Here is a 21,676-nt window from a genome sequence, read left to right as displayed (position 1 = left end):
TGCTACGCGGCAGGGAGACAGAGGCCTTTCAGCAGGGTGCTCTTTCCCATTCCTGGAATTGCCCCAAGGAGGGGAGGGGCGGGTCTGGGTGGTGACCGAGGACCCCGCTGAGGGAAACAGGGACTACGGCCTTTAGAGGAGGAAAGACAGCTCCCCACCCCCCTCCCAAACACACTCTCTCTCACCCCCTCACCCCTCCACAGTGACTAAAGGGGAGGGAGAAACAAGATGGACATTGCTTCCCCGGGCAGAGGCAGAGACCCCCTGGGCAAAACAGCCAGGGTGGCCCACACATGGAACCAGCAGCCCCCTCGCTCTTGTGATGGGCCTTGCGGGGACAATTTCTCTGGAGAGGAGGCCCCCCACCCCGGGCCTGTGACGTCTGCCACCCTGGGGGGGGATGGGGGGTGGGCGGCACAGACAGAGACACTCCCCACCCAGCCAGGGGGAGGAGGCGGCGAGAGAGAGTGATCAGGTGCGTGTGGCCCAGCCAGGCTTTTTATTTGGTCCATTACCAGGACCTACGTCCCGTGAGCGGGGATACGGAGGCCAGCGGCCTGATGCCGGCCCAGGATCTCGCTACGAAGGCCGCCTTTCCTCTGTGTCTCCATGCAGACGCTTGGCCGGGAATGTGGGGGGCGAGGGGGACGCGGGCGGGTGAGCGGCCAGCAGAACCGGGAGACAGGTCTCACCCGTGAGGCGCCCTCGATGCAAGGAGTCTGTGTCACCTCGCAGCCAGGCCAGCCCGTGCGGGCGTGGCACTGCAGCCTGGCAATCCCCACAATTGATAGCTACTGTGCCTGCCTGCTGGCACACCAGGGAGCCATAAATACTGTGTGACTGGGGGTTGGGGCTGGCCCCCGCAGCCTTCTACCACCACCACTGCTGTCACCTCTTGGGAATCAGGGCCCCAGAACCCGGGCAGAAGCAGCACCTCGGAGCGGTATCCGAGAGAGGTGCAGGCAAGGGGCACAGAAAACAGCGGAGCGGCAGGGAGGTCATGGGATAAAAACATCATATCGGAGGAGGAACATCCAGGCCGAAGGATGCGTCGACATGAACTCCCGGCGCTGCCAGAGCATCTGGAGGGCGCGGGCCCTGGGCACGGACACGGATACTGGCACAGACACGGGCACACAAGCACAGAGACACAAACAGCTGTGAGCTGCTGCTCCGACGCGGGCCCGTTTAAGCAGAGCTCATCTGCAGTCTTCCACTCCACTGTCCCCAGGCTGTGCCACTTTCTGGGGTGGTGGGGAGAGCCTGGGTCAATAAGCATTCAATAAGTACCTCTGATTGATTAACTCATTAATCCCCAGCCCTCGGGTTAGGGAAGCAGAATCTTTTTTCTTCCTTTCTTTTAGTGGTATTCCTTAAGTGCTGACTATGTGCCGGGCACTGTTTTAGGAGCAGGGATAGATATAAGGTGGGACACAGTCAACGTCCCATAAATGGCTCACAGTCTTCATCCCATTTTACAGATGAGGTAACTGAGGCCCAGAGAAGTGAAGTGACTAGCCCACAATCACAAAGCAGACAAGTGGAGGAGCCAGGATTGGAACCTCAGGTTCTCTGACTCCCAAACCCGTGCTCTGTCCACTAGACCACACTGCTTCCCAATCCTGCCTTACTAGGCCCAAGTCCCTTCCCTAGAGACAGATGGACAGGATCCAGCCTCCCAGGAGGAGGGACACTCATCCAGTCCTAAGGAAGAGGCAGGCTGTCAGGGATTGGTACAGAACCCAGGAGGGGGAAGGGTCTGGGTCAGCTGTTCCACCGGGACGCCTGCCCTCCTGGGCCCTGGCCCCCGTGGCCACAGCCCCCTGGGGGCTCCCGACTTACCTGGCTCTAATCTTGACTGACTGATGGAAACTTTAGCTCTGTGATTTCAGAGTCGGGGGAGCTGCTCCCACTTCTGTCGCTGTAGGTGTCCCTGCGGCGGAAGACCCTCCGTCATTGCCCCAAGCTGCGCCGCACCTCTGGCGCTTGACATCCCAGGCCCCTCTGGCCCATCGTCAGGGTCTTACCGACCTCCACGAGCCACCCAGGTCAGAGGGGAGGCAGAATGACAGCCGGGCCCGGCCACCCCCATCCCCCCAGCCCACCATTTCCCAGTATGGGTCATGCAGCCTCCTCAAAGAGCAGGCCGAGGAGCCGGGGGACGTGAGCACAAACCCGGAGGGAGCAGGCCCGAGGGGTCTGACCGGGTCCCCTCTCCACTCCAGCCTGGTGACCACGACAAGGGAACTGAAGTCAGCGGGGCGACCCCAGAGATGAGATGCACGAAGGCAGTTTAGGCTGCCCACCCTGGGCTGGCATTGGCCCCTGGCTCAGGCCCCGGCTGGTTTCAGGTTGGCCTGCCCAGCACGGGCCCCAGGGGCAAGGGAGCCAGCAGGCCATAAGGTGCTCGAGGATTGGAGCCTGGTGACACAGTGGTGGGAACATCAATCCACCAACAGAGGACCCGGCTGACAACATACTGCATGCTGAGCAGGGGGCAACCAGAGAGCACCGGGAGCAAGCAGCTCGGCCCGTGGCCTCGGGGACCTGATGACTCCCGGGACCTGGCCCAACCCAAAGCACGAGCCAGCCAGCCGGCAGCTGCAGGCCGAGGATGGCCGACCGGGGTATCGGGGCCAGGTGACCGAGGCGGGACCTGGCACGCCTGCAGATTCCCGCACGTGCCAGGGCGGGGGTTCCACACTCCTTAGAGCCCGCATCTCTGTGAGCTGCGCCCGGCTGAGGGTGCCCTTTTACCTGGGAGAGAGCCTGCAGCCCTTCTGGAGGAAGTGGGAAAGTCGCCCGGCGGAGGCTAGCAGGAGGCCAAAGTACGGTGGGGAGGGCTTGATGGGCCTGGACAGGAACTCGGGGTGGTACTGGACGCCGACGAAGAACGGGTGGTCTGAAACGGGCGCCCGGGAAGTTGGGGGTCAGCTCCTTCCACGGTTCCACTCCCCATCCCCCTACCGTTAAGGTCAGAGGCCCCAGCCCACGTCTCAGCCCACCCGGCAGAGGGAGGATGGCAGTCCCGGGGACTCCCGTCATGCTCAGCACCCCCGGTGCCATCCATCGGCCCCGGGCTCACCGTCCAGCTCCACGATCTCCATCCGCTCTCCTTCCTCATCTTGGCCAACGAACTTCAAGCCCTGCTCCTCCAGGCAGTTCTTCAAGACTGGATTCACCTGGAAAGGGTGGGGAGGGGGCCATGTCCCTCTCCATCCTAGGACAGGTCAGGCTGGGCCTGGGGCGGGAAGGGGGCGTGTGAAGGTTGGGGGGCTGTGGGCCTACCTCAAAGCGGTGTCGGTGTCGCTCCTCCAGGAAATCGTGGTCGCCGTACAGCTTCCCTGCGAGAGATGGCCCCGAGTCCCAGCCTGCCCTATGTCCTTCGTCCCCGCTGCCCCCTCGCCCCCTGGGTCCTAACCACATGCCACTGGTCCAGCCCCCGTCCGCTCAGCATCCCCTTCCCTACCGGTCCTCCCCAAGTCAGCCCAGGCCCAGCCAGGAACAATTGGCCGACAGAAGCCGAAGGACCCACGAGGCAGTCAGCCACTGTCCGGGGTTCAGGAGGAGGGAGGGGAGCTTGGCCCACAGCCCTGGGGGGAGGGGGAGGGGGTGGGGGCCGTACTCATGATGGAGGTCTTGGTCTGGAACAGGGTCCTGCGTTTGCCGAGCCTCATGGTCCCCCCCATGTGACCAGGGTTGTGCTCCGGCATATCCACCACCTGTGCGGGAGCGGAGCGTGGTTGACCTGCAGCCCCCAGGTGGTGGTGGGGCAGCGGCCCCCAGATGGGCGCGGTGGGGACCCAGAGTCGAGCTGAGCTGGTGGCCGGTGGGGGAGAGGAGTCAGTGCTCTGGCTGGTCGGGCTGACCCAAGGCCGCCCAGCTGCGTGGATGTAGAATCGCTCCTCCAAACGGGGCCGGTCCCCCTCCCCCACCCGCCCGGAACCCAACCTCCGAGGTCGCACCCAACAGCGGCACCAGCCTCTTACCACTGGATGACTTGTTTTAGGGTCAAATTCTGTTGAATTTGCATCTGCAAAACCACAAAATCTTAAGTTACGAATGTGTGATGTAGTCCTGGTGCCCTCGAACCTCTCAGCCTCCAGCCGTGCCGGTCGCCCACACGGATGTCCCTCCCCAAAGGCCGGCCCTCCCCGAGTCATGTGGTATTTTGACTGCACCCAGGAGGCCGGTCACCCAATGGACAGAGGACTGAGGGGGTTGAGCTGGGGTAATCGGGCCCTGTCCCAGCTGTGAACCCAGGGGCTAAGGAGGGAGGGATGGAACTCAAGCAGCGTGGCCTAGTAGATAGTGCACAGGCCTGAGAGTCACAAGGACCTGGGTTCTAATCCCGGCTCTTTCATCTTTCTGCTGTGGGACCTGAGGCAAGTGACTTAACCTCCCTGTGCCTAAGTTTCCTCATCTGTAAAAGGGGGATTAATAATAATAATAATAATAATGTTGGTATTTGTTAAGCGCTTACTATGTGCCGAGCACTGTTCTAAGCGCTGGGGTAGACATAGGGGAATCAGGTTGTCCCACGTGGGGCTCACAGTCTTAATCCCCATTTTACAGATGAGGGAACTGAGGCACAGAGAAGTTAAGTGACTTGCCCACAGTCACACAGCCAACAAGTGGCAGAGCTGGGATTCGAACTCATGAGCCCTGACTCCAAAGCCCATGCTCTTTCCACTGAGCCACGCTGCTTCTCAAGATTAAGACTGTGAGTCCCCTGTGGGACATGTACTGGGTCCAACATAACTTGTATGTACCCCAGCGCTTAGCACTATGTCTGGCACAAAGTGCTTAACAAATATTTGAAAACAAAACAAACAAACAAAAAACTCTTACCGTGCCATCCTAAGACGTTGCGAGAAAACTCGACGACGGCCAGTTGCATCCCTAAACAAACGCCTTCCGAGGCAGTGGCAGAAACGCAAGCGTCACGTGGCTGGAGGATGGTGCTGGAAGCCGGGTGAGGGTCCCCGGCCGGGCCACGGCCAACCGGGCCTCACCCGTTTCCCAACACCGTCGATGACCCTGTGCCCGACAGACACCCTGCCCTGCTAGGAGCGGCAGGCCTGCCCAGCGCCACCCACCTCCCGCTTTCACGGTCGGCCCCGATAGCTTCAGAAACAGCCACGCTGACAACCGGGGCCACGGGACCCCTCCTCCCGTTGCAGTCGATGCCTAGACAAGACCAGGCCGTGTCCTTCCCACGCCCACTCCCGGGGCCCAGAACGGCCTGCTTGAGGCCCATCCCCCTCCCCCGCGTTCTCCCGGCCGACCATCCCCACTCCCCTCACCCAGGAAGGGCTTCTTCTGTTTCCGGGCCCAGGAGATGGCTTGGATCTTCCCTTCGGTCCCACGAACACCAAACCCTCCTGGAACCAGGATGCCGCTGCAGAGCCAAACAGTTCCTCTGATGTCGGACGTCACCCAGACCTAAGTCCTGCCGACCCTCTTGGAGGTCGCCCCTCACCATGCCGGCCCGGTGCCCAGGTGAAGCCTGGGTTGGCCTCGACTGTCACTGGCAGGTGCAGGTGGTGTCCTGACTATATGGCCAGTTGGTCCCCAACCCTAGGGGCTCCCACCACTGCCCGGGGGAGGCCCCACCTCCCCTGGCACCCCAAGCCCGCAGGTCTTACTCGGCACTGCAGAGTTTCTGCCAGGCCTCGTGATAGCGCACGGGCTCCTCCTGCAGCGTGCTGGGCTCCAGGTCGGCAGAATCGATGTACTGATCACGTGATAGGCAGCGGGAAAGAGAGGTCGGTTTCCCCATCAAAGACCAGCAAGATCCCCCCCCCACACCCCGTAGGGTCACTAGATTCTCCTCCCCAACATCCCCATTGTCGGAGCTGGCGCCTTCCTCTCCGTGGGCATTCCGGCCCCCACCAGTGAGCAGCGGCAGCAGAGGGGCGGCCTGAAGCCCAAGGAAGTAGCAGCTGTGGTTTCGGGTCCCGACATGCCCTCTGACCTTGCTTCCTGGATGCTTCGGGTCCCAAATCCCCTACAAGCCCCTAGGGCTCAAATTCACAGCTAGCCTGTCTGTCTCCCCCCTAGACTGTGAGCTCATTGTGGTCAGGGAATGCTTCTATATGCTGTGGTATTTTACTCTCCCATGCACTTAGTACAGTGCTTTGCACATAGTAAGCACTCAATAAATATGACTGAATGAACGAACTGGCTACACATCCAGACACAAGGATAGTGCCAGCTTTGATTCTTCAGCTTCCCCATCCCTGGTTTGGGCCAAGGGGGATGTGGCAGGCATTCGCGGGTGTGGGCAGGATGGCAGATGGAGGAGGAAAGCCCCGGGCGCCCCCGCCAGCAACCTTCCTCTCTGATCTGGCCCAGGGTACCTTAATTTCCAGTTTGTGGTTGATGGCCAGGGCAGAGTGCTCCAGGGCCTTGATGACCGAGGCGTACGAGTCCGAGAACTTGGTGTATTTGCCAACGAGGGCGATGGAGCAGGTCTCCAACAACCGGTCGTACCTGGAGTAATGGCACCGATTGGACGCTGCCCCGGAAAGCCCCCCCCGTCACACAGAGGCCCGGTGCGGGGGATACCAGTGGCGGAGGAGGAAAGTAGGCCTGGTGCTGTGGATGGGTGGCCATGTGCCCCCATTTGGTGACTCAAGAAATGAGGCCGCCAGGCAGGTCCTGCTCCTCTGAGCATCTTTCAGCAGATGCTCCTGACACGGTCAGGATGGGGAGGGGCCCAGGGTTTGTGGGGGAGCCCGAGCCTGGGCCGCCTCCACTCCTTCCAGCCGGCACATGGGATCAGGGTGATTCAGGGTCCCTTGGGATGGGTCTACTGCCAGGTTTGGGCTAGCCCCACAGGCCCTGGGAGAACCAGGTTGGGCCCCACCCACCTGTCAGCCATCTCCTTCCACTTGATGAGCATCCTTCTGGACTGCCTCTCCACAGGGAGGTCCAGCCGGTGCAGGAAATAGTCCAGCACGCCCTGCTCCTCCAGCAGCAGGGGCACGCGGTAGATGGAGGAGACGTCATGGACGCAGATCACCTGCCGGGGACAGCGGACACAGAGGCTCACTCCAAGAGCCACTGCCGAGGGCCAAGCCGTGGACACCAAGGTCACTCATATGCACTCTGCTTACCGGGCCCCTTGTGGGCTAAGCTGAGCCGAGGCGCAACGGGGAGAGACGGGCAGGCAGGGCAGACGGGAAGATGGGCACGGACAGGTGGGCAGGGAGGGTGGACAGGGAGGGCAGGCTGTGAAAGGATCAAGGGGAGACCCCAACCACACCTACCTGCTCGGGCTCAACATGGCAAAACATGGAAATCTTCTCCTTGACGGATGTGTCGAGAGGGTTCGAGCACCTGCACACAACCTGAAAGAGGCAGAAACGGGGAGACAGACCCCAAATCGGCCCATCAGCCAAATCGGGTGCAGCTCAGTACTCCGTATGAGGGAGAGGCCCATGGAAGCCTGCCACGGGTTCCCTGGCCTCGCGGGGCTGAGAGTCTAACAACGGGGGGACAGCGGGACCCCAACTGCCTACACAGAGGAGAACAGGAGGAAGAACAAGGAGAGACCAGGAAGGAGGGTGAGGTAGCAGGAGGAAATCTCTGAATAAAGAACTAACCGTACAACCCTGGATCGGGAGGGATTCTAGGAAAGCTTGGAACATGGGGTAGCTGTGGCCCAGTGGATGGGGGAAGAAGAAGGGTAGGATGGCACGGTGGACTCCCACAGAGTTGCCCAGGCTGTGTGTGGTGCTGGTCCCCCCGCCTCAGGCCTGCCAGGACAGGCCGCCTGCCCAGACTGTCGGGAGAGACTGGGGTGGGGGTGGGGGACTCACCAGGTCCGGGGACAGGCCGAGGCCTCTGAGCTCCCGTACGCTGTTCTGGGTCGGCTTTGTCTTCTGCTCGCCCGTGGAGCTCGGCTACCTCGGTGGGAAAGGTCTCTCGGTGAGAGGGACGCACCAGCCCATCACAGGGACCAGGAAACCGGCAACCTCACGACCCTCTCTCCCCGCTTCCCCGAGTCTCCCGGCCCCCAGTGATGCCTCAGCCCCGCAGAACCCCAGCTCCACATGGCCCATCTTGCCTCGCCATCCCCAGGGCGTCTGGGGGCGGCCTCGGAAAAGCGTCCCCACCTCGGGGAGAGAGAGGAGGGCGGGACGGGAGGCACCATATCCCTGGTTATTACTATTACTATTTTTATGGTACTTGTTATGCGCTTACTATATGCCAAGCTCTGTTCTAAGCACAGGGGTAGATCCAAGTTAAGCAGGTTGGACATGGTCCTTGTTCCCCATGGAGCGCACACTCATAACCCCTATTTTGCAGACGAGGTAACTGAGGCTTAGAAAAGTGAAGGGACTTGCCCAAGATCACAGAGCCAATATTAAAACCCAGCTTCTGTGACTCCCAGGCCTGGGCTCTATCCACTAAGGCAAGCTGCTACTCCATGGTAGATGCTGCAGATCCAGAGCCTCCCCAGAGAAGGGAAGGAGGCCCAGGGTAGAGAGAACCCAGGCTGAATGCTCTTGGAGGGCAGCGGACAGTGCTCCTAACAGACTCCTAGCAAGTGATCAGCACGGTGCCCTGTGCACACACTAGGTACTCAGTCCCCACTCTCACTGATGAGGGACAGGGCTGGGTCCGGGGCCCAACAGGTTAGAGTTTGAGGGTCGAAACAGCCTTCTGTCAACTCCCACAACCTCGCCTGCATCCTGGGCTACTTCTCTGAGGACTGGCAAAATCCAAACTCCCTGCCCTGGGCCAACGGGGGCTCACCTGGGGGACCAGGCTGACGTGGATATTGCAGAAGTTCTCTCTCTTGGCTTTGAACTGGAACTGGCGAAAGGCCTCGATGAACGGCATGCTCTCGATGTCTCCCACCGTCCCCCCGAGCTGGAGGAGCAGAGTCGGCGCCACAACTAAGCACGGCCCGGAGGAGGGAAGGGCGCGGGGAGGACAGGAAGTGGCAGGAGGGAAGGAAGAAGGGAGGGAAGAGGACAAGGATCGGTAGAACAGGATATGGAAGGGAAGGAGGGGAAGGCGAGAAAGAGGAGGAGGGGCCGAAGGTGGGTAGCTCCACCAGGAATCCCCTAGGTCAGAGGGGCCCCTGCCCACCCCTCCAAGCCTTGCCCGCAGGCTGAAGCGGGCAGAAGCAGCGGCAGTAGCAGGGTGAGGCGGGGGCACTGACCTCAATGACGCACACTTGTGGCTCCACACCGTCCTCGTCTACAGGAATGAGCGCCTGCCGCATCACCCACTCCTGGATGGCATCCGTGATGTGAGGCACCACTGGAGAAGGACACAGATCGGGGGCTCACGACCTCCCCATAAACATGGCAATACTGGAGGGAGCCGGATGCTCCTTAGGCATAGGACACCCGGGGGGTCAGGGGAGGGGGGAATACCAGAGCTGGCCAGTGGCCAGGATTCAGCCAATGGCCCTCTCAGTGATCAGAGCCAGTGGATACTTCCCCAGGAGGGTTTTGCCCCACTGGGCAGGAGGGAGAATCCTGAGACACTGTGACAGGATTCTGACCCTGAACCCCAGAGCCCTGAGACACTAACCATGGTAAAGGGCCCCCAGGGGCAGGACTCAGGCCTCAGAAGACAAAGGAGAACAAAATCAGCGCATACCAGGGGCACTCTGTCGCCAGACAGGACAGGGCCCCCACCCCCAGATCCCCGGCTTCCCCCAGCCGCCTCACCTTGTACCGTCTTTCCCAGGTAGTCGCCTTTGCGCTCCTTGTTGATGACATACTGGTAGATCTTGCCGGTGGTCAGGTTGTTGTCCTTCGTGAGGCGGATGTCCAGGAAACGTTCATAGTTCCCCAGGTCCAGGTCCACCTCCCCGCCGTCGTCCAGCACAAACACCTCCCCTGGAGCGGGGGCAGGAGGGCAGGAAGGAGAGTTGACACAAGCTGGGGAATTTGGCTTCACGGGATGCTGGAACAGTTCTCTAACAAAGCCACAGCTCCCAGGGGATCGGAGTACTACAGTGCTTGACACCTACTAAGCACTTACCAGATGCCAGAAAAGATTAGCACAGTTTCTGGGGCAGGGGAGGGGCCTTCATTCATTCATTCAATATTTATTGAGCGCTTACTGGGCGGAGAACACTGTACTAAGTGCTTGGAAAGTACAATTCGGCAACAGATAGAGACAATCCCTACCCAACAACGGGCTCACAGTCTAGGAGGCACCTTCAGGCACCTCACAGTCACCCGCACCCCAAGTCCCGGGCCCAACCCGGGGCAGAACGCTTAACCTGAGGACGGGGACACATTCATGGGCCAAGCCGGCAGCGAGGGGAGAGCCAAGCGTAAAAGAGCTTTCCCATCCCGTGCTCGCACAGGGGGAAGCCAAAGAGGCCTCGCTGGGACAGAGCTCCCCCTCCCATCCGGGGGCCGAGGGCCAGGTCTCCCTCTCCACGACTCCCAACGCATATGCCACGGCCTGGCCTCGCGCTCACCGTGCTCGTAGGGAGAGAAAGTCCCGGCGTCGATGTTGATATACGGGTCAATCTTAATCGAGGTGACGTGCAGGCCACAGGCCTTGAGGATCGTGCCCACGCTGCTGGCGATGATCCCCTTCCCGATCCCCGAGATCACCCCGCCGGTCACCAGGATGTACTTCATCCTGCTCCCTAGACCTGGAGGACACAAAGAGCCTTATTTTAGAGGGGTCGACTGGCAGCCTCCCGGAAGCGCTGTGGCAAGGGAACGGAGGCCAGTGGATGCATGGGAACCCCGTAGCTCTGAGCCCTGGTCCTCGGAGCCTTCCGGCCCCGGTCCGCCCCAGGATGGCACCGTGCCCGGTGATCTGCCTTATGCCAGACACGATTTTCAAGGAGTCTGGCCAGTTGTTTAATTACCGCTCATGTCCACCTGTAAGATGGGAATCAGAACCCTGCTTTGGTTCCAGCCTCCCCCGGCCAGGGAAGGCCCACCGGGGTGCAATGAATGCTCCAAGAAGGGGGCCCTGGGCAACACCCACGTACCAGTGCCAGCTTGTCACTCCTCTCTTCTCCCACTCCTTTCTGCATCACCCTTGCCCTATGTTTTGTACCCTTTATTTGCCCTTCCCTCAGCCCCCGCAGCACTTATGTTCATATCCGCAAATAAATTTATTTATATTAATATCTGTCCCCCACTGGACCGCAAACTTGCTGTGGGCAGAAAACGTACCTTCCACCTCTGTTATACTATACTCTTCCAAGCACTTGGGACAGTGCAGCTCACACAGAAAGCGTTCGATAAATACGATAGACCGATGGACTGTCACTGGGCATAGTGAATGCACCCAGTAGTCCACCTGCCCCAAGGAGTAGTCCACCTGCCCCAAGGAGCTGGGGCTAATGGATTTGAAACCTGCCAAGGTGGAGAGGGGAGCCCCTGGAGGGAAGGGTGATGGCCACTTACCCAATCTCCCCTCACCCCAGCCCAAGCGCAAGGCTGGGAGACACGAACACTGCGGGGAGGGCTGAGACCGCCTGGCCCGAAAGAGTGAGACTCCAGTTAGCCGACCACGAGCAGCTCGGTGACTCCTGGCTGCAGGCTGGGCCACCTGGACTCTCACGCTCCCCCGCCCCCCCACTGTTTTGGGGGCACCAGTGGGCTGTGCCCCCCCAGGAGAGAACATTCCAGAGCAAGATAAGGGCAGGGCACGGGATGCAAACATTTCCCAATCACCTCTGCTCGGGTCCCACCGGTTTGCCAAAGCCCAGGTGGCTGTGAGCAAGTGCCCTGCTCCCTCCCTGCCACCCGGCCGAAACAGGGCGAGGGCACTGGAATGGGTTACCGGGCTGGTTGAGGATGGGCGGGTGGGCAATGGTTAAGCCATTCTGACTCATGCACACCTTGTGTTAGACCTGCCATTATTTGCCAGGCAGTAGCATCTCCCAGGGGGGAAAGGGAAGGCAGAAATGACCCCTTTGGTTGCTCAAACCCAAACCCTGTGGTAACGGGTTTGATGTGGAAGAAGTTGAGGAAAGGATTTAAGAACGAGGTTTCGGGGATCCCCTCTGGCTTTCAAGTACTCATACTAGCCTTTGCCCCTAATGACCAGAGAATCGATGTCACACTCAACAGGGCAGACCGGGAGCCTATTGTATGTAGGCCACCATGCTGGGCACCGCACCGGGAACGTTCTGCACGCAGGGCACCGTGCCGGGCGCAGACCTGGGTCCTTGAGGAGGAAGCCCGGCTCGGTGGAAAGAGCACCGGCGTTGGGAGGCAGAAGCTCCAGGTTCTCATCCCAGCTCTGTCCCTGGCTGGTGCGAGGCCTTGGGCAAGTCACTGAACCTCTCTGTGCCAGTTTCCTCCTATGCAAAGGGAGCTATGGAAGGCGCAGGACAGGTAAGTGTCTCTTCCTCCCGGAAGGCTCACTCTGGAGTCCCGGCACTGACATCTGCGACCCAAAGTTCGGCCTCTCGTCCCAATCGCAGAGGCTCCTGCCACAGGGAGCTCTGGTCAGCGGCCCCCGGCCACAGGCCGCCTCCCCGGGCTGGAGGCCCATCACTAAACCGTCCATCAGACGAACCTTCTCCAGGAACAACAACCACATTCAGCTGACCGTTCTACAAAGGACCCCATCATCCAACCCTTCAACCAACCGTCTCCGGGTTCCCCCCCATCCAACCTTCCCAAGGGGGTGAATAAAGGCACCTGGGAGAGGCAGTGCAGAGCGGGAAGGTGACCTCCTGCCTCTTCCCCACCCATTCATTCATTCAATAGTATTTATTGAGCTCTTACTATGTGCAGAGCACTGTACTAAGCGCTTGGGATGAACAAGTCGGCAACAGATAGAGACAGTCCCTGCCGTTTGACAGGCTTACAGTCTAATCGGGGGAGATGGACAGACGAGAACAATGGCAATAAACAGCGTCAAGGGGAAGAACATCTCGTAAAAACAATGGCGACTAAATAGAATCGAGGCGATGTACAATTCATTAACAAAATAAATAGGGTAACGAAAATATATACAGTTGAGCGGACGGGTACAGTGCTGTGGGGATGGGAAGGGAGAGGTGGAGGAGCAGAGGGAAAAGGGGAAAATGAGGCTTTAGCTGCGGAGAGGTAAAGAGGGGATGGCAGAGGGAGTAGAGGGGGAAGAGGAGCTCAGTCTGGGAATGCCTCTTGGAGGAGGTGATTTTTAAGTAGGGTTTTGAAGAGGGAAAGAGAATCAGTTTGGCGGAGGTGAGGAGGGAGGGCGTTCCAGGACCGCGGGAGGACGTGACCCGGGGGTCGACGGCGGGATAGGCGAGACCGAGGGACGGTGAGGAGGTGGGCGGCAGAGGAGCGGAGCGTGCGGGGTGGGCGGTAGAAAGAGAGAAGGGAGGAGAGGTAGGAAGGGGCAAGGTGATGGAGAGCCTCGAAGCCTAGAGTGAGGAGTTTTTGTTTGGAGCGGAGGTCGATAGGCAACCACTGGAGTCGTTTAAGAAGGGGAGTGACATGCCCAGATTGTTTCTGCAGGAAGATGAGCCGGGCAGCGGAGTGAAGAATAGACCGGAGCGGGGCGAGAGAGGAGGAAGGGAGGTCAGAGAGAAGGCTGACGCAGTAGTCTAGCCGGGATATAACGAGAGCCCGTAACAGTAAGGTAGCCGTTTGGGTGGAGAGGAAAGGGCGGATCTTGGTGATATTGTAGAGGTGAAACCGGCAGGTCTCGGTAACGGATAGGATATGTGGGGTGAACGAGAGGGACGAGTCAAGGATGACACCGAGATTGCGGGCCTGAGAGATGGGAAGGATGGTCGTGCCATCCACGGTGATAGAGAAGTCTGGGAGAGGACGCTGGTGTGTCCCCGCGCCAGGAAGGGCATTAGCAGCATGACGAAGACACCCACTCAGCTACACGATGTCTGCCACCCCCATTAGAGGGTGAGAACCTCGTGGGCAGGGAACGTGCCTCATCTCTCACACCTTCCCAAGCGCTTAGAACAGTACACAGCACCCAGTGGGTGCCCAGTACATTGCCTTGCCTGCTGTTGCTGCTCCCTCCCAGAACACTGTTCCTTCTACTCCTGCCTAGCCGTGTTTGGATTCACTCATTCAATCGTATTTGAGCACTTACTGTGTGCAGAGTACTGTACTAAGTGCTCAGGAGAGTACAACATAACAATAAACAGTGGTATTCCCTGCCCACAATGTGTCATTCATTCATTTATATTTATTGAGCGCTTCCTGTGTGCAGAGCATTGTACTAAGCTCTTGGGAGAGTACAGTCCAACAATACCCACAGTACTCATCGAGTATCTACTGTGTGTGCAGAGCACTGCACTAAGCACTTGATTAAATACAACAGAACTAGCAGACATGATGCCTACAGAGCAGCCAGTCTCTAGCAGGGGAGACGGATATTAAAGTAAATTACAGAAGAGAGGAAGAGATTCAGTATAAAGATATGGACGTAAATGCTACTGGGGAGTGCGAGCACTTTGGCGGCGCCAAAGTGTGGGTTGATGACAGATTAATCAGGGAAGGCCTCCTAGAGGAGATGATATCTCTAAGGGTTTTGAGGATGGGGAAAGCGGTGGCCTGTAGAATAGGAAGGGGGAGGTGGAGCGTGCGATCCAGATAGGTAAGAGTACATGAGCAAAGGTTGTCGGGAGAGGCACACTGAGTAGCTTGAGTTTGAGGGCAGGGTCCTGCCCTCTCCCCGCTGGATTGACGATAGAACACTTTGCCCAGTTTGGAATTTGGCTCCAGCTTCCCAGAGGGCGCAGGATGGTCTGCAGACTGCAAAAATGGTAGTGACCCTCTTGGTTAAGCGCCTGTAAAGTGCTCAGTAAAGGCCAGGGCAGCCGGCTGGAGTTTAAAGCCTTTAGTCAGGCCGCTCGCTTCGGCCACGCCCGGAGACGGTCCCCGGGGCTGGTCACGCTGCACGAAGCAGCGTGGCCTACTGCGTACAGCACAGGCCCGGGAGTCAGAAGGACCTGGATTCTAATCCCCACTCTGCAACTTGTCTGCTGAGTGACCTTGGACAAGTCACTTAACTTCTCTGGGCCTTAGTTATCACATCTGTAAAATGGGGATTACGACTGTAATGTAAGTCCCATGTGGGACAGGGACTGTGTCTGACCTAGAATCTACCCCCGTGCTTAGAAGCAGCATGGTGTAGTGGATAGGGCATGGGCCTGAGAATCAGAAGGTCATGGGTTCTAATCCTGACTCTGCCACTCGTCTTCTGTGTGAGCTTGGGCAAGTCACTTCACCTTCCTGGACCTCAGTCACCTCATCTGTAAAATGGGGAATTGAGACAGTGAGCCCCAACATGGGACAGGAACTGTGTCCAACCCAATTTGCTTGTATCCACCCCAGCGCTTAGTACAGTTCCTGGCACACAGTAAGTGCTTAACAAATACCTCAATTATTATTATTATGACAGTGAATGGTACATAGTAAGTGCCGAATAAATACCCTTATGAAAAAAACAAAACAAAACCTCGACTAGGTGGGAACGGTGACAGTTCCCGGACCCAGCTAGGGGGCGGTGAAGGAAGTTTGCAAGGACTCGATAAGGCGGCTCTGGGGGCTGCAGCCCCAGCTGGGAGTGGTCCACCTCGGGTGGACCTGGGACCCCCGGGGACTGGTCCGCACCAGCACAAACCCGCCCTTTCCCCCAGACATCAAATCCCCGGGGCGAATCTGACTCCGCAGAGACAGGATGTCTGCGGCCACCGGCAAAGCCCCGGCCCCAAATGATCGAAACACGGAAATCCGTGGGGTTGGAGGGGGTCATGCCTCGGTTTCTCCTCAGGACATTCGGATGGGAGGGGGCAGGTTCGGAGGGTGGGGAGAACATGAGGGGTTTTTTTTCTAGTGGTATGTGTTAAGTGCTCACTATGTGTCAGGCGTTATAGTAAGCGCTGGGGTAGCTACATGGTTGTCAGGTTGGACAAAGTCCCAGTCCTCGAAGTCTTAATCATCATTTTATTACTAATCATAATTCTGGTATTTAAGCCCTTACTACCTACCAGGCACTGTACTAAGCGCTGGGGTGGATACTAGGCAAGTCACTTAACTTCTCTGGGCCTCAGTCACCTTGTGTAAAATGGGGGTGAAGACTGTGAGCCCCACAAGGGACAACCTATTACCTTCTATTCATTCATTCAAGCTTATTGATGGAGCGCTTACTACGTGCAGAGACTGTACTAAGCGCTTGGAATGTACAATTCCCTGCCCAATAATGGGCTCACAGTGCTTAGAATAAGGATAATTTATCTTGATAATGTTGTCTTGTTTTTGTTTAGTTCTGTTTTGCTTTGCTGTCTGCCTCCTCCCGTCAGACCGTGAGCCCATCATTGGGCAGGGACGGTCTCTGCCTCTATCTGTTGCCGAACTATCCAACCAAGCACCTAGTCTAGTGCTCTGCACAGAGCAAGCGCTCAATAAATACGATCGAATGAATGATAGTATTTCTTTATACTAAATAATACGTATTTCTTAAGCGCTATAATTATCATTATACAAGCAAATGGGGTCGGACAGAGTCCCTGTCCCATGTGGGGCTGCCAGTCTCAATCCCCATCCTCAATCCCCCTCTCCCTTCAGCACTGTGCTCATTTATCTATATTTTTATGACCCTATTTATTTGGTTAATGAGGTGTCCATCCCCTTCATTCTATTTATCGTGATGATGTCGTCTTGTTTTCGTCCGTCCGTCTCCCCTGATTAGACTGTGGGCCCGTCATTGGGCAGGGATGGTCTCCAGCTTGTATATTCCAAGCGCTTAATACAGTGCTGTGCCCATAGTAAGCGCTCAACAAATACTATTGAATGAATGAGGCCCAGAGAGGTGGCGTGAGCGGCCCAAGGTCACCTCGCAGAGAAGCGTGGGGTGCGGGGATTAGAACCCAGGGCCTTGCGGCTCCCCGGCCGGGAAGGGGCGAGGCGGGCAGCGGGCCGGGCTCGGCGAGCGGGGAGGGCCACGCGGCCGGGCGCGCGGGAGCCGGCGCCCCGACCGCTGGCCCGCCCCCCGGCCCGCTACCTCGCCGCTCATTGGACGGGAAGCTCCCGGCCTCGGCCCCGATTGGCCGAGGCCGCTGCCCGTCACCGTCGCCAGGCCCGGGGCCGCCCTGGCGGGGGAAAGGAGGGAGGGGGTCAGGGGTCGCGGGGGGAGAGGAGAGGGGGCCTTACCTGACCCGTCCCACCGCCGACCGGCCCGGGAGACCCTGACCCTCCGGCGCCGGCCCGAGAGAGCCAGAGAAGATCCGTGCGGGTCTGAGGAGGAGGAGGAGGAGGCGGGCGGGCGGGCGGTCCGGCCCGCGCCGGCTGCTTCCCTGAGAGGCGGGCGGTGAGGCAGCGCGAGCGCGCGCGCGAGCATAAACCCCGGGGGCGGGGCCTGGCGCCAGGGGGGCGGGGTCTCGGGGGGGGGGCGACGGCACTGACTGCGCAGGCGCGGGGAGCGCATTGGCGCCCCGTGTGGAGGGCTGGGGGACCTGCCGAGGCCTGGGAGCCCACTTAATAATAATAATGTTGGTATTTGTTATGTGCCGAGCACTGTTCTAAGCACTGGGGTAGACACAGGGGAATCGGGTTGTCCCACGTGGGGCTCACAGTCTTCATCCCCATTTTACAGATGAGGTAACCGAGGCACAGAGAAGTGAAGTGACTTGTCCAAAGTCACCCAGCTGACAAGTGGCCAAGCCGGGATTCGAACCCATGACCTCAGACTCCAAAGCCCATGCTCTTTCCACTGAGCCACGCTGCTTCTTTCATTCATTGTTATAAATATATTATATATATACATTTATAACTATATTCATATTTACTGAGCACTAGAGCCCGGGCTTGGGAGTCAGAGGTCATGGGTTTGAATCCCGGCTCTGTCACTTGGCAGCTGTGTGACTGTGGGCAAGTCACTTAGCTTCTCTGTGCCTCACTGACCTCATCTGTAAAATGGGGATTAACTGTGAGGCTCATGTGGGACAACCTGATTACCCTGTTTCTACCCCAGCGCTTAGAACAGTGCTCTGCACATAGTAAGCGCTTAACAAATACCAACATTATTATTCATTCATTCAATAGTATTTATTGAGCGCTTACTATGTGCAGAGCACTGTACTAAGCACACTGACTATGTGCAGAGCACTGGACTAAGCGTTTGATAAGGGTGGCATTTATTAATAATAATAATGTCGGTATTTGTTAAGCGCTTACCATGCTCAAAGCACTGTTCTAAGCGCTGGAGTAGACACAGGGTAATCAGGTCCTCCCACGTGAGGCTCACAGTCTTCATCAGCGTGGCTCAGTGGAAAGAGCCTGGGCTTCAGGGTCAGAGGTCATGGGTTCAACTCCCGGCTCTGCCACTCGTCAGCTGTGTGACTGTGGGCAAGTCACTTGACTTCTCTGTGCCTCAGTTACCTCATCTGTAAAATGGGGATTAACTGTGAGCCTCACGTGGGACGACCTGATTACCCTGTATCTACCCCAGCGCTTAGAACAGTGCTCTGCACATAGTAAGTGCTTAACAAATACCAACATTATTATCCACATTTTACAGATGAGATAACTGAGGCACAGAGAAGTCAAGCGGCTTGCCTAAGGTCTCACAACAGACAAGTGGCGAAGCAGGGATTAGAACCCATGACCTCTGACTCCCAAGCCCGGGCTCTTTCCACTGAGCCACGCTGCTTCTCTATCAAACAATCAAATCAGAGAAGCAGAGAGCCCTCACTCTAGGCTTCAAGGCTCTCCATCACCTTGCCCCTTCCTACCTCTCCTCCCTTCTCTCTTTCTACCGCCCACCCCGCACGCTCCGCTCCTCTGCCGCCCACCTCCTCGCCGTCCCTCGGTCTCGCCTATCCCGCCGTCGACCCCCGGGTCACGTCCTCCCGCGGTCCTGGAACGCCCTCCCTCCTCACCTCCGCCAAACTGATTCTCTTTCCCTCTTCAAAACCCTACTTAAAATCACCTCCTCCAAGAGGCGTTCCCAGACTGAGCTCCTCTTCCCCCTCTACTCCCTCTGCCATCCCCCCTTTACCTCTCCGCAGCTAAAGCCTCATTTTCCCCTTTTCCCTCTGCTCCTCCACCTCTCCCTTCCCATCCCCACAGCACTGTACTCGTCCGCTCAACTGTATATATTTTCGTTACCCTATTTATTTTGTTAATGAATTGTACATCGCCTTGATTCTATTTAGTTGCCATTGTTTTTACGAGATGTTCTTCCCCTTGACGCTGTTTATTGCCATTGTTCTCGTCTGTCCGTCTCCCCCGATTAGACTGTAAGCCCGTCAAACGGCAGGGACTGTCTCTATCTGTTGCCGACTTGTTCATCCCAAGCGCTTAGTACAGTGCTCTGCACATAGTAAGCGCTCAATAAACACTATTGAATGAATTGAATGAATGAATGAAAGAGGTTTGGAGTCAGAGGATGTGGGTTCTAATCCCGGCTCCTCCACTTGCCTGCTGTGTGACCTTGGGCAAGCCACTTCACTTCTCTGTGCCTCAGTTACCTCATCTGTAAAAATGGGAATTAAGACTGTGGGCCCCATGTGGGATATGGACGGTGTCCAACCTGATTAACTTGCAACTACCCCAGCACTTAGCACATAATAACTGCTTAACAAGTAACATTAAAAAAATTATGGCTGTGTTCATGAATGCTGTGGGACTATGGGTGGGGTGAATATCGAGTGCTTAATGTGTACAAACAAGTGCATGGGTGACGCAGTCTAGCGACGGAGTCGGGGAAAAGATGGCTTAACTGGGGAAGGACTCTTGGATGAGATGTGATTTTAATAAGGCTTTGAAGATGGGGAGAGTGGAGGTCTGTCAGATATGAAGAGGGAGGGAGTTCCAGGCCAGAGGAAGGACATGGGCAAGGGGTCGACGGCAAGACGGATGAGACAGAGGAACAGTAAATTGGCATTAGAGAAGTGATGTGTGCAGACCAGGCCGTGGCAGGAAATCATCTTGGTTAGATAGGAAGGGATGAGCTGATTGAGTTCTTTGAAGCCAATTGTAAGGGACTCAAGGGCCACTGCACTGTCCACACCTTTGGGGAGGGATCAACGATCCCCACACATGGCTGAGTCAAGTTTCTGGACTCAAGCATAGCGCTGCTGAGGACCAACATCCTGCCCTGGGCCTGGGAGGGGAAGATTGTGTCATCGGTGATCCCGATCCAATCAGCACTGCAGCCGGGCAATCTGGGCCCTGCTTATCTCCCCTGCAGCTTCCATTTCCTTGAGAATCCCAGGAACCAGACAGAGGAATCCAAGATGGATCTCAGAGACAGGTGCCAGCCCCATCCAAGATGGATCTCAGAGATAGTTCCCCGCCCCATCGACGATGGAACTCAGAGATAGGGCCCAGCCCCATTCACGATGGAGCTTGGAGCTCAGAGACAGGTTCCGGCCCTATCCAAGATGGAGTGGAGAGATAGGTTCCAGTCCCCGAGCCTGGGAGCCTGCCCCATCATTATGACCACCACCAACAGCCATATCAGTCGTTTCAAAGCTTCTCTCCCAATAATTTCTAATCTTCCCACTTATAGCCTCATAATGCCACATAATTCTGCACTACCTAAGCATTTTACTACACACACTCTCCCATAGCACTAATGAACACACCGTCTGTACCCCATCACTGAAGCACTCACAGACCTATCCCCCTTTTCTTCTTCCCCTTATCCACAAATAGTCATTATTATTATTATTGCTATGTTATTATTAATCATCATCATCATGATAATCGTGGCATTTGTTAAGCGCTTGCTCTGTGCCAGGCACTGAACTAAGCCCTGGGGTAAATACAAGCTGTTCAGGCTGGAAATAGACCCAATTCATCATAGGGCTCAAAGTCTTAATCCCCATTTTAGAGATGAGGTAACTGAGGCAGGGTGAAGTTAAGTGATTTGACCAAGGTCTCACAGCGGACAAGTGGCGGAGTGGGGATCAGAACCCAGTTTCTCCTGATTCCCAGGCCTTTGCTCTATCCACAAATAACTACTTACTATGTGCCAAACACTGTATTAAGTGCTGAGGCAGGTACAAGATAATCAGGTCCTACATGGGACTCACATCTAAGTAGGAGGGAGAACAAGAAGTGAATCCCCATTTTGCAGATGAGGGAACTGAAGCACAGAGAAATTGTGACTTGCCCAAGGCACTCAGGAGAACTGACATTAGAACCCAGGGTCCTCTGTCTCCCAGACCTGTGCTCTTTCCACTAGGCCATGCTGCTTCTTACTAATGTTTAGCACAATGCTTAGCACAGTGCTCTGCACAGCGTGGCTCAGTGGAAAGAGCCCGGGCTTTGGAGTCAGAGGTCATGGGTTCGAATCCCGGCTCTGCCGCTTGTCAGCTGTGTGACTGTGGGCAAGTCACTTAACTTCTCTGGGCCTCAGTTACCTCATCTGTAAAATGGGGATGAAGACTGTGAGCCCCACGTGGGACAACCTGATTCCCCTGTGTCTACCCCAGCGCTTAGAACAGTGCTCTGCACATAGTAAGCGCTTAACAAATACCAACATTATTATTATTATTATGAAGGTACTCAATAAAACCTGCTGACTGAACGGGGCAGGGATCCAAGTCTCTGGATAAACCACAGTGGTTGAAGGTTTGAAGAAAAGCAGTGTGACAGTGGAAAGAGCATGGGTTTGGGAGTCAGAGGTCTTGGGTTCTAATCCCGCTCCACCACTTGTCTGCTCTGTGACCTTGGGCAAGCCACTTAACTTCTCCATC

The 21,676-nt window shown here is 57.0% G+C and overlaps 1 protein-coding gene across 3 annotated transcripts; it reads right to left on the bottom strand.

The window, feature by feature from the left end:
* Window positions 1-476: 476 nt before the first annotated feature.
* CTPS1 (CTP synthase 1) lies at window positions 477-17,261 on the bottom strand. 3 transcript variants are annotated; one of them, XM_029081316.2, is made up of 19 exons: window positions 17,124-17,261; window positions 10,460-10,639; window positions 9,696-9,866; window positions 9,179-9,279; window positions 8,767-8,883; window positions 7,827-7,910; window positions 7,275-7,355; window positions 6,876-7,027; window positions 6,363-6,495; window positions 5,649-5,737; window positions 5,307-5,401; window positions 4,852-4,914; window positions 3,990-4,033; window positions 3,626-3,722; window positions 3,289-3,344; window positions 3,086-3,182; window positions 2,758-2,902; window positions 1,843-1,933; window positions 477-1,263 (listed from the first exon to the last, which is right to left on the bottom strand). In XM_029081316.2, exons 2-18 carry the CDS (start codon window positions 10,623-10,625, stop codon window positions 1,849-1,851), a joined length of 1,776 nt encoding a protein of 591 aa, XP_028937149.1. In that variant the 5' UTR covers window positions 10,626-10,639; window positions 17,124-17,261; the 3' UTR covers window positions 477-1,263; window positions 1,843-1,848. The 3 variants fall into 3 exon arrangements, with proteins under 3 accessions (XP_028937149.1, XP_028937150.1, XP_028937148.1); XM_029081317.2 differs by having other exon boundaries at window positions 477-1,244; XM_029081315.2 differs by having other exon boundaries at window positions 477-1,117; window positions 17,124-17,260.
* Window positions 17,262-21,676: the final 4,415 nt, after the last annotated feature.

This window comes from Ornithorhynchus anatinus, chromosome 16 (assembly GCF_004115215.2).
Source record: "Ornithorhynchus anatinus isolate Pmale09 chromosome 16, mOrnAna1.pri.v4, whole genome shotgun sequence".
Lineage (NCBI taxonomy): Eukaryota > Metazoa > Chordata > Mammalia > Monotremata > Ornithorhynchidae > Ornithorhynchus > Ornithorhynchus anatinus.
This window is presented reverse-complemented; position numbering and strand designations above follow the sequence as displayed.

Excerpts from the sequence above, each read along its gene's own strand:
- CTPS1 (XM_029081316.2), bottom strand. The coding sequence starts at position 10,625 with ATGAAGTACATCCTGGTGACCGGCGGGGTGATCTCGGGGATCGGGAAG. Across the intron at positions 9,867-10,459 it reads TTTCTCTCCCTACGAGCACG|GGGAGGTGTTTGTGCTGGAC; the intron begins GTGAGCGCGAGG and ends CCCCCGCTCCAG. Across the intron at positions 3,723-3,989 it reads CTAAAACAAGTCATCCAGTG|GTGGTGGATATGCCGGAGCA; the intron begins GTAAGAGGCTGG and ends GCTCCCGCACAG.